The sequence below is a fragment of the Alosa sapidissima genome, chromosome 12 (assembly GCF_018492685.1).
Source record: "Alosa sapidissima isolate fAloSap1 chromosome 12, fAloSap1.pri, whole genome shotgun sequence".
Lineage (NCBI taxonomy): Eukaryota > Metazoa > Chordata > Actinopteri > Clupeiformes > Clupeidae > Alosa > Alosa sapidissima.
This window is the reverse complement of record NC_055968.1, coordinates 30,750,117-30,762,616: the sequence shown is the minus strand read 5'-3', so window position 1 is coordinate 30,762,616 and position 12,500 is coordinate 30,750,117. Positions and strand designations below refer to the sequence as shown.

The following is a 12,500-nucleotide window of genomic DNA, read 5'->3' as shown; positions in this document are numbered from 1 at the left end:
TACTGATATACTGTGTGCTGTGTTAGTATACTCTGTGATGGCATAGTGTAGTACTGATGTACTGTGTGCTGTGTTAGTATACTCTATTCGGTTGTTAAGTCCAACGTCACGGGCCCAACAGCTTTTTGGTCAAACATTTTTTACTAGCGCAGCCAGATGGTTTTTGCAACTTGTAAACCTTGTCACCATCACCTCCATTTTATTGAGGGTCGCTTACTGTAACTTTAACAGAGTAACTACTGTAGCTGTGCAGCCAAATGATATAATCAAGGGCTCCATGCAGGCTTCCGCGAAAAATAGGATTTTATTAGGCTGAGGCAACAAGTGAGTAGTAGGATGACACATTTCTTAAAGGCTACTCTGGATAACGGAAAAAAATTGTTTATTTGACTGTTTATGGAGAAGACCGAGCGACTCTGAAAGCCGTTGGACTCGGAAAAAGATTTATTAGCCTATTATTGCATCATCACTTAATAACTGAAATGTGATGTCTCTCCCCCTCTGTGATGGCATAGCGTAGTAAGATATAATTACTGTGTGCTGTGTTAATCTCTGGCATAGCGTAGTACTGATGTAGTATAAGGTGTGTTAGATAGATAGATAGATAGATAGAATGATAGATAGATAGATAGATAGATAGATAGATAGATAGATAGATAGATAGATACTTTATAGATCCCAAAGGGGAAATTCAAGGGGATATTCAATACTGTGTGCTGTGTTAGTATATTCTGGCATAGCGTAGTACTGATGTAGTATAAGGTGTGTTGTGTTAGTATACTCTGGCATAGCGCAGTACTGATGAAGTATATGGTGTGTTGTGTTAGTACTGTATACTCTATGGTGATGTCTCCCCCTCTCTGTGATGGCATACTGATATAATTGCTGTGTGCTGTGTTAGTATACTCTGGCATAGCGTAGGACTGATGTAGTATACTGTGTGTTGTGTTAGTATACTCTATGGTGATGTCTCTCCCCCTCTCTGTGATGGCATAGCGTAGGACTGATGTAGTATACTGTGTGTTGTGTTCGTATACTCTATGGTGATGTCTCTCCCCCTCTCCTTGGTCAAATGGTCATGGATCTGCTCCTTCACTCCCCGGTCATCCTCAAAGTGTATCAGCAGGGTTTTCATCCAATCATCTATCATGCATTTACTTTTATCTTATGTTTTGATTTATATGAAATATACATTATTATTCATATGTATTCATTTGCACATTTGTACAATTACCTTTATGTATTTACCAGTATATTTGTATTCTTTTATATTCACTTTGCATTCATATTGGCTAGGCTGTTGTTAGATAGATAGATAGATAGATAGATAGATAGATAGATAGATAGATAGATAGATACTTTATTAATCCCCAAGGGGAAATTCAAATGTGGTTATTTCAACATTGACATGTATTCACTGATCATGTGATGATCCTTGGGCCTTTTTGAAACAAACAGTGCCTTGTTGTAAAACCTGACAAAACTGCAGTGTAGGGCTATAGCAAATGCTGAAAGAAAGCGTAGCCTTTAAAAGCCTCACAGCAGGAAATCCCCTTAGTATCGTGTGCCCATCAAGGGTGCCCAGATTTCCATCAGGAGATGGGCTCTCCTGCGGGGCTGACCTGCGGCCGTAATCTACCTCAGATGGCTTTAATCTGCTGAGGGGCCAGACTACCTGAGTCAGGGCTGTAGCTCTCTAAGGTGCTGTTAGAGACACAGCAGGGTAGCCCAGGATTGTTCCAGGCCTACACAATGAAACAATCTGAGCGTGTTTACATTTATGCTTACATACAGTACAGGCCAAAAGTTTGGACACGCCTCATTCAATGCGTTTCCTTTATTTTTATGACTATTTACATTGTAGATTCATCAAAACTATTAATGAACACGTGGAATTATAGCCTAGAAATCTAGACTTACATTTGCTGCCAGGGCTAGTCTAGCAACTCTCCGTTGGCTTGTGAGCTCCAGAAATCGAAACTTAATCAGGTCATTGAAATCGTGTATAGAGTCGTTTGGTGGGCTTAACATAATGATTGATGGCAGAGTTGCAACGGTTTGGCTTGAATTCCCTGCTACTTGAAAACAAATATCCTATTGCGTGCAGAGGGAATTTGAAAGGCAACTGATTATCCCGCCCCTCGGACTGAGCACTGCGAACGGTGAGTGCCCAGACCCTACATTTTAATGTGGGTCTGGCTCGCCAGGCTAGTGGAATTATGTACTTAACAAAAAGTGTGAAATAACTGAAAACATGTCTTATATTCTAGTTTCTTCAAAGTTGCTATTTTTTTGTTGCTATTTTTTTTAATTTAATAACATATTCAGCAAGCCATAACTTGACAAATATTCATCTGTGGGCCAAATAACTTTGCATTCATTCATAGTTTTGATGCCTCAGTGAGAATCTACAATGTAAACAGTCATGAAAATAAAGAAAACGCATTGAAATGAGAAGGTGTGTCCAAACGTTTGGCCTGTACTGTATAGTTTCTCCATCTCTATCTCTAATCTCTATTCATCAAAGAGATGATAATGATAATCATAATAATGTGATATTTACAGTGCAAAGCAAGCTCTGATCTACATCAGCTGGCTTTAATCATCTGAAGGGCCTCACTACCCGAGTCAGGCTTATTCACTTCAGCTATGTAGAGACACTCACGCTGGATGTATGTGAAGCTTTCACTTCATTACGTAAACAGCGCTCATCACCGTCCGTCACTGTCCTCTATAAACGCAATTTGCGGTGCCCATAGCCGAACGGTATTCAATTCAACCACAACCGATGGCAACATTAACAAGAATCAAACAAACGTTTAGCGATCATGTAACATGATAATAAGATGTATGATGGACATTGACATATTACGGAGTAAAGCATTGTTCTGATGATATGGACTTTCTGAGGGAAGTCAGGGTTATTAGAGCCCAGCTCCAGATGCAATCAGCAGGGAGGTCACAGCAGGGCCTCATGGTGCAGGCCTTTGAAACCGTTATGAGGAGGAGTGTAATTGAAAGGCCGGGGCATACGGGTGAAAGGTGGACACAGTATGATGTCCTCTGGCTGTCCTTTTATTTTCCTTTTCTTTTCTGTATTTCCCTAGCCTGGCTAACACCACACCTCAGCTCACTGAGATGGGGTCTGGGAACTACACGTTCATTTTCTCATTTTTGAGACGTGGTTTCCGAATGCCCAGAGCCGTTTATTGGGCACTACGAATGTCTATGAAATGCATCTGTACGTACGTACGTCTTGCTGTCCCTCCTCCGTTCTGTGTCCCCGGAGCCACTAAGGGTTAAGTACCTCCCTCAAGGGCTCACCGGTGGCATGATGGATTCATGTTTCTAATAACATTCTTTCCACCGCTCTGTCATCTGTCCCTCTCTCCCCTTCTCTCCCCCCCTCTCCTCTCTTGCTCCCTCTCTCCCCTTCTCTCCCCCCCTCTCTTCTCTTGCTCCCTCTCTCCCCTTCTCTCCCCCTCCTCTCTTGCTCCCTCTCTCTCCCACCCATCTCTCTAGTTTGCGGACAGTGATAACCTCCTGACTAACCCTAAGATCCTGGACCTGATGATGGCTGAGAACCGGACCCTCGTGGCCCCCATGCTTGACTCCAGTGCCCTCTACTCTAACTACTGGTGCGGCATGACTCCCCAGGTACCTCACCCCATGACCAGCACACACACACACACACATACATACATACATACACACACACACACGCACCTCCCCTCACCTCCACTTGAACAAATCAGGGATAGTTTAGCATCCTGGAGAGATATCACTTGAAACTGTGCCTGTTTTTCTTTACCATAGTCTCTTATGAGCATCATTATGATGTCTTGAATAATAATGCACCAGGCTTGTACCCTGATCAATGGTGTCTATATACTCACTGTTAAGTACTGTAAGTGTGTTTTTAGAAATTAAGCTTATTAGTGTATTATACCTTGAAACCTCCATACTACATACTTCTCTCTTTTCACACTTTTCTCCTCTTTTACTACTCTCATCTCCTCTGCTCTTCTATCCCCTCTTCTCCTCTCATCTCCTCTGCTCTTCTATCCCCTCTTCTCCTCTCATCTCCTCTGCTCTTCTATCCCCTCTTCTCCTCTCCTCTCCTCTCTTCTCCTCCTCTCCTCTCCTCTCCTCTCCCCTCCTCTCCTCTCCTCTCCTCTCTTCTCCTCCCCTCCTCTCCTCTCCTCTCCTCCTCTCTCCTCTCCTCTCCTCTCCTCACCTCTCTCCTCCTCTCTCCTCTCCTCCTCTCCTCTCTTCTCCTCTCCTCTCCTCCCCTCTCTTCTCCTCCCCTCCTCTCCTCTCCTCTCTTCGCCTCTCCTCCCCTCCTCTCCTCTCTCCTCCTCTCCTCTCCTCTCCTCTCTTCCCCTCCTCTCCTCTCCCCTCCCCTCCTCTCCTCTCCTCTCCTCTCTCCTCCTCCTCTCTTCTCCTCCCCTCTTCTCCTCTCCTCTCTCCTCCTCGCCTCTCCTCCCCTCCTCGCCTCTCCTCCCCTTCTCTCCTCTCTCCTCCTCTCCTCGCCTCTCCTCCCCTCCTCTCCTCCTCTCCTCTCCTCACCTCTCTCCTCCTCTCTTCTCCTCCCCTCTTCTCCTCTCCTCTCCTCTCTCCTCCCCTCCTCTCCTCTCCTCTCCTCTCCTCTCCCCTCTCCTCACCTCTCTCCTCCTCTCTCCTCTCCTCCCCTCCTCTCCTCTCCTCTCCTCACCTCTCTCCTCCTCTCTTCTCCTCCCCTCTTCTCCTCTCCTCACCTATCTCTTCTCCTCCTCTCCTCTCCTCTTCTCCTCCCCTCCTCTCCTCTCCTCACCTCTCCCCTCCTCTCCTCTCCTCTCTTCTCCTCCTCTCTTCTCCTCCCCTCCTCTCCTCTCTTCTCCTCCTCTCCTCTCCTCCCCTCTTTTCCTCTCCTCACCTCTCTCCTCCTCTCCTCTCCTCTCCTCTCCTCTCCTCTCTCCTCCCCTCTCCTCTCCTCTCCTCTCTCTCCTCCCCTCCTCTTCTCCCAGGGCTACTACAAGCGCACCCCTGACTACCAGCCCATTCGTGAGTGGAAGCGTCTGGGCTGCTTCGCTGTGCCCATGGTCCACTCCACCTTCATGCTGGACCTGAGGCGGCTCGCCAGCCGCGATCTGGCCTTTTACCCACCGCACCCGGACTACAGCTGGGCCTTCGACGACGTCATGGTCTTCGCCTTCTCTGCACGACAGGCAGGTCAGGGAGCTTGTCTTGTCAGTGTGTGTGTGGTTGCGTGTGTGCATGGCAGGGATGGGCAAAAATACATAAAAATGTATTTCACAATAAAATATCAAATACCCTAATTAAGTGAAACTACAAAATACAGTAGCCAAGCCATGTACAGTGTTAATGTATGTATTCTGTAATCTGTTGTGGAATACATTTTAAAAGTAATCTTCCCAGCACTGCCTATATATCAAAATAAAATACTGTATAATTGTATTTTAAAAACACTAAAAATACTCCATAAAAAGGGACCATGCTTTGCAAACCTTCCATATCTGTGTGTTTAGTTTATTCCTTCATCAGTACACTGAATGTGTTTATTAAGTGGACAGTGTTTGAGAGTAGTCTTTTCTCTGCCTACGAGACATGCCATAAACCTACAAACAGTCAACAGATCAACTATGCTGACCTGCCTGTTACATCTCACAGCCTAAATACTCTAATAAAGTCAGAGTACTCAAAAAGTCACAACTGAATTTGTCAAGTGGTACAACCACCGAGCCTGTTGAGAGCCACAGAATGTGCGCTTAAAGTTACCAAATGCAGTTTTATCCCCTTAAAATAACGATTTCCAACGCTGGAGAAACAAACTGGTACACTGGCATATAGTACGAATGAGAATGAAGTCTCTGACATTGTCAGTGTATGCCCAGAATTCTGCTTTAGGTCGTACATGGGGCAACTTTTTGAGCAGGGTAACCGCATAACCAGTTCCATGTGTTCCGACTTTGTGTGTGAGCAAGTAACCATGTTGTTAAGTGAGTGGGTTGGTATGAAAGAGGGGGTTTATTGTGTGTGTCAAGGGCGTAGGTTTGCATATGGACCACAGGGTCATGTCCACTCCATACCAATATTTTGGGATGACTTTATTGTCCCTACCAATATTATGGCAAACTCTTAGTATTTTTGTCGTGAAGTCGTATTCATTCAAACCAGTCCTCATTATTGTACATCTCCAGGACAGCCAGTTTATGTCCCTACCAAAGCTGAGCCCAAACCTACGCCCCTGGTGTGTATGAGCAACCTGCGCGTTACTCATCTTGCATTGAATCATCTTCCTGAATCTCAATATTCTGATTACAACAAGTCTCGGCAAATGAATAAGGCAGCACCAGTCAGAGGCTACGTTCATTGTTTTGCACTTTTATGATGTTGTCACATCACCAAAAGTATTGGTTTTAACAAAAATATTTTACTGCTACAAAAATACACACGCATTTTCACACAAAATAGGCAGCAATTTTCTTCAATCCAATTAAATACAAATGACAAAATACTATTTAAATACATGTATCATAAATACTGCCCACCCCTATGTGTGTGCGTATGTGTGGACGTGTGTATGGCTTTGTGTGGTTTACATGATGTGTGTGTGTGTGTGTGTGTGTGTGTGTGTGTGTGTGTGTGTGTGTGTGTGTGTGTGTATGTGTGTTCATGCATACTTGTGCTTGTGTGTGTGTGTTTGCATCTGTGTTTTTTGTGTGTGTGTCTGTTTACAATTACTGAAGCAAAACATTGTAGAGTGGCAGCACCCTCCCAGTGGAAGCGTGGCGTGCGGTAGAGAGGAAAGTGTGTGTGTGTGAGATGCTGTGTGTGCTATCTCCCAGTGGAAGCGTGGCGTGCGGTAGAGAGTAAAGTGTGTGTGTGTGTGAGGTGTGTGTGTGCTATCTCCCAGCGTGAGGTGCGGTAGAGAGTAAAGTGTGTGTGTGAGGTGGTGTGTGTGCTATCTCCCAGTGGAAGTGTGGCTTGCGGAGAGAGTAAAGTGTGTGTGTGTGAGGTGCTGTGTGTGCTATCTCCCAGTGGAAGCATGGCGTGCGGTAGAGAGTAAAGTGTGTGTGTGTGTGAAGTGCTGTGTGCTATCTCCCAGTGAAAGTGTGGCTTGCGGAGAGAGTAAAGTGTGTGTGTGTGTGAGGTGTGTGTGTGTGTGCTATCTCCCAGCGTGAGGTGCGGTGGAGAGTAAGGTGTGTGTAAGGTGTGTGTGTGTGTGCTATCTCCCAGCGTGAGGTGCGGTAGAGAGTAAAGTGTGTGTGTGAGGTGTGTGTGCTATCTCCCAGTGAAAGTGTGGCTTGCGGAGAGAGTAAAGTGTGTGTGTGTGTGTGTGTGTGTGTGTGAGGTGTGTGTGTGTGTGCTATCTCCCAGCGTGAGGTGCGGTGGAGAGTAAGGTGTGTGTAAGGTGTGTGTGTGTGTGCTATCTCCCAGCGTGAGGTGCTCTGTGGTGCCATGCTGAGCTGTGTGTGTGTGTGAGGTGTGTGTGTGTGAGGTGTGTGTGTGTGTGCTCTGTGGTGGCATGCTGAGCTGTGTGTGTGTGTGAGGTGTGTGTGTGTGAGGTGTGTGTGTGTGCTCTGTGGTGCCATGCTGAGCTGTGTGTGTGTGTGTGAGGTGTGTGTGTGTGAGGTGTGTGTGTGTGTGTGCTCTGTGGTGGCATGCTGAGCTGTGTGCATCATGATAAACACCGGGGGGAAGGAGGATGGAGTAGATTTGCTATAATGGCCAACATATGTGCAGCTTAATGGCCCTCTCAGAGTGTGTGTGTGTGTGTGTGTGTGTGTGTGTGTGTGTGTGTGGTCTTTTGATGTGGCTAATGACCTGTGTGGTAGAGTGGCACGGCAGAGTGGGCCTAAATACACAGGTTACACACATGTTGAGACAGACAAAGACATAGGCACACACACACACACACACACACACACACACACACACACACACACACACACACACACACACACACATAAACATGCACGCGCACACACACACACACACAAACATACACATACACTCTTTCTGTTCTGCTATCTGTATTTGTTTCTCTTTTTCTGTCACACACTCACACAAACACACACACTCACACAAACACACACAGTTTCACACTCAAATGGAGTTAATTGCCACCTACAGTACATATTTCCTGTGTCAGCTAATGGGTAGAATGTCAACCCATATGTCACAGTTCCCTCAGGTGCATGCCTTTCCATTTATGCACATGCTAAGGCATGCCCACACATTATGGCTTAGCATTGCTTTGTTCCACTGCAATTAGCCTTAGGATGAAGGGCTCTGCTGTATGTTTGTGTCCATACATTATGTATTTATGTACATTGATGATATACACCACAGTAACTATGGAACGCATGGGTGGAAATATAAGAGGTAGTTCTTTGTATGTAGTATGTAAATGCAGTTATGCAAAGCACAGTTTTTAACTGTTGTTGTTTTGTGTGTGTGTGTGTGTGTGTGTGTGTGTGTGTGTAGGTATACAGATGTTCATTTGTAACAGGCAGCACTATGGATTCCTTCCCTTACCCTTAAAGCCACAGCAGAGTGTTGATGATGAAGCGGAGAGTTTCACACACACCCTTACAGAGGCCCTAAGTGAGTATCACACACACACACGCACGCACGCACAGACAAACGCGTGCGCACACACACACACACACACACACACACACACACACACCTCAGTGCCCTCATTCCGTCAGATCTCTCAGCATCATGATAATGAGTCTGTGTGAGTGCAGGTTCAGTAGTCATTCATGGTTATGACATTCCATCCCATTATCAAGCCATGTGTGTCACACACACACACTCAAACTCACACACACACACACACACACACACACACACACACACACACACACACACACACACACACACACACACACACACACACACACTATCATCCAGCTGTCTTGTCCCCTCCACCTTCTCTCAAAAGAATCAGAGAGCACCCTCTTCATCTCGTCTCAATCCTCCTGCTTTCCTAATCTCTGCGTCCTATTTCTGCCTTTTCTCTCCTCTTACACAAAAGATCCTTAACTGTCATTTCTTTCCTTCTATCTTTTTTTTTCTTTCAGAGGATGTTTTTCTAATCTCCTTGTTCCTTTTTTCCTTTTCTCTCTTGTTCCTTCTGTTTTTCCTTTGTCTCCTCTCTCTCCTCTCTTTCTTGTCTTCTCTCCTTTGTTTCCCCTCCTTCTTTTGTCCCCTTCTCTCTCCTTTAATTCATTTGCACCATTCCTTGTACAGTTTTTGACAATTGATAAAACACTAATCTCCATTCTCTGAACCAAATGCTCAGTTGTCTGAACACATTTCTTGAATCGATCAGTCTTTTGGCAAAACCAAACAGTTCTCATATATAAAACACAATGTGCAGATCTCATAGACTCTTTTTGCAAAACTCTAAACAGATTCTCATGGAATAAGACACATTTTGCACTGTGATGCACTTGTGATGCGCATGGTAACCACACGTGGAAAAAGGTAAACACAAAGAAAACACAGATGTCATACGTTACAGTTTTTCTTGATTGCTTTGACTAGCTTGAAGAAACTGTGATCCACTTGGTCTTCAGTTACACATTTGCAAAATATGCTTTTGCTGCCTGTTTTAAATGTTTTGAGAGAGTACCGTGAGAGCCTTTTGCGAGCAAAATGTGTCATTTTAGCCAGAGTGCTTTTGTTTAGACCTGCGTGTTTAGAGAAAAACTGTAAACACAACAACTCAAAATTGATCACAGTTGTTTTAAATGATGTAACACAACCAATATAAGAAAACAGGTTGCTGAACAGTGCTGGTTCGTATCAACAATAGACAGAATCAGTGAGGCATTAGAGTGTATTGTAGCCTCTAGACTGTAATGTACTTCTCATTTACACTATTGAAATGCCTGTCTTTTCCAGTATGCAGTTCTTTGCAATCGCTAAAACAATTGTTTTTTAAAACCTCCCCCCTTTTCTTAAAACTGTAAACACAACCTCCCATTCCATGTTTACTGGAGTTGCAGTAAATGTTGAATCCACTGAGTTATGAAATATTTTTGCTTTGTTTTGTTTTGTTTTTTAGATGCAACATGCATTTACTTTATTGTAAACAAAAAACATTTCTCCTGGAGCTATATGCCCTGCCCTGAACACTGTGTTTTCCATGCTTTGATGTAGTGTGTAATGACTGCTCAGTAGTGATTTCATTTTGACTGCTTTGTGAGATGATCATTGTTTGGTTATGAGCACAGGTACAACTGTTTTGAGTTTTGCAGAGGTAGTCAGAGGTTTTGTGATTAGTTTGATATTTGGGGTGTGTGTTTACAGTTTTGAGAGGAGGGTGGAAGATTTAAAAAAAATGTGTTTTAGCAATTGTGAAAAACTGTAAAGCTATTTGAAGTAAACTTACTCTTTCAATACAAATATTGACTTGAAATATCTGACTTACTGACACGAGCTCTTCCAGGGTTGATCCCTTTATCCCTCTTTTTATCTCTCTCTATCCCTCCATCCCTCGGTCCATTTCTGCCATCACTCTTGCTCTGGGCTCTGTAAATATTTATCTGCTCAGAAGATTTATGAGTTGGCCCCTGACAACCATGGCCTCGAGGTCTTGAGTGTAAGGTCACTCTCACAGTGAAAAAAAACGTCTCTTCTCTTTCCCTCAGTCGACCGCAATGCCAGCCCCTCAGAGTACCTGTACAAGCAGGGCCAACCACAGGACAAGATGGGCTTTGACGAGGTGAGGCAGGATCATTTGTCTCACGCACACACAGTCACATGTGCACACACATGCACACACACACACACACTCTCTCTCTCTCACACACCCACAACCCCCCCCCCCCCCCCCCCCCACACACACACACACAAACACCATGTCACTCCACAGCTTTGAGGAGTCCATTCTTGATTAACATTCCTTTGATGTGAGTGAGACCACTTCCTGTCTCTTCTCCTCCCCCTCCCAGTTCCTCTCTGACATCCTCTCCCTCTCTCCCTCTCTCTCCGTCTCCCTCTCTCCCTCTCTCCCTCTCTCTGTCTCCCTCTCTCTGCCTCTCTTTCTCTCTCACCCTCTTTCTGACTAAGCTTGTGACTGTGTTTTCATTTATTTTTGATGATGGGCGGCTAGTTTGATAGTGTCACAGGAAGTGTAATAATGTGAGTGCGTGGGCTTCTTTTGTGTGGGGATTTTAACGCTGTATAATGTGTTAATGGTGTAAGCGTGCAACGAGGTAAAGCGAGTGATTTAATAAAGAAGTTTGAAACCCCTCTCTCTATTTGTCTCTTGTCCTCCCTCTCTCTCCCTCTCTCTCCCTCTCTCTATTCCTCCCTCTCTCTCCCTCTCTCTCCCTCTCTCTCCCTCTCTCTCTTGTCCTCCCTCTCTCTCCCTCTCTCTCCCTCTCTCCCTCTCTCTCTTGTCCTCCCTCTCTCTCCCTCTCTCATGTCCTCCCTCTCTCTCCCTCTCTCTCCCTCTCTCTTGTCCTCCCTCTCTCTCCCTCTCTCTCTCCCTCTCTCTTGTCCTCCCTCTCTGTATTTCTCCTTTCCTCAGATCTTCTTGATCAATCTGAAGCGGCGTTTGGACCGCAGGCAGCGGATGCTGAGCACCCTGTCTGTCCTCGGACTGGAGGCCACTCTGATTGATGCTGTGGATGGAAAGTAGGTCGCTGGACACACACACACACACACACACACACACACACACACAAGCACACAAATTAATAGACTTTCACCCGAACAGGCCCACACATCTACTCTCTCTCTCTCTCTCTCTCTAACACACACACTCACACACACCACATACACACACACACGCACACGCACACGCACACGCACACGCACACACACACACACACCCCTGAACACTAAGCTCTTCACTTGCCCTCTCTGGCCTGAGTCCTCTCCTCTCTCTCTCACTCTACCAGTGCGATGAGTGTCAGTCCTTGTTTTGGCTTTAATCTGAATCTCAGCGTCCAGCTGAGGCCAGTTTCACTCAGCATAGACACACACACACACACACACACACACACACACACACACACACACACACACACACACACACACACACACACACACACTCACACTTGGCCAGTGGCCTCACTGCTGACGCTGAAAAGAATGAAAGCATGCTGCCGGCTTACTGTGCAGCTTCAAATTCTGCATCCCTCAAATATATATGGCCCACGCCAGTAGCCCCACAGAGCCTATATATAGGGATGTACTGGATGTATATTTACAGAGGAAATTAGTAGAGGAACGCCGTGCAAGTAGTAGTTTCTTAAGATTGTTTCAGTGGTTGCCAATGCTTTCGTTGGCATTCCTCTTTTTTCCTTTCTTTTTGTTTCTGGTCTTTCTCTCATTTTATATATCTCTCTCTCTCCCTCTCTCTCCCTCTCTCTCTCTATCTCTCTCTCTCTCTCTCTATCCCTCTCTCCTCTCAGGGCCCTGAACACGTCCCAGCTGCAGGCTCTGGGTATTGAGATGTTGCCGGGCTACAAGGA

The 12,500-nt window shown here is 45.4% G+C and overlaps 1 protein-coding gene across 1 annotated transcript in view; it reads left to right on the top strand.

Annotated features, from left to right (window-relative positions):
* The window catches only part of colgalt2b (collagen beta(1-O)galactosyltransferase 2b), a 42,281-nt gene that overhangs the window by 22,783 nt on the left and 6,998 nt on the right, over window positions 1-12,500 (top strand). Inside the window, exons 4-9 of the mRNA XM_042056668.1 lie at window positions 3,523-3,657; window positions 5,007-5,211; window positions 8,491-8,610; window positions 10,668-10,741; window positions 11,552-11,658; window positions 12,441-12,500. The exon at window positions 12,441-12,500 is cut by the window's right edge and continues 73 nt beyond it. Coding sequence (XP_041912602.1) covers window positions 3,523-3,657; window positions 5,007-5,211; window positions 8,491-8,610; window positions 10,668-10,741; window positions 11,552-11,658; window positions 12,441-12,500 — 701 coding nt within the window. The remainder of the gene's footprint in view (window positions 1-3,522; window positions 3,658-5,006; window positions 5,212-8,490; window positions 8,611-10,667; window positions 10,742-11,551; window positions 11,659-12,440) is intronic.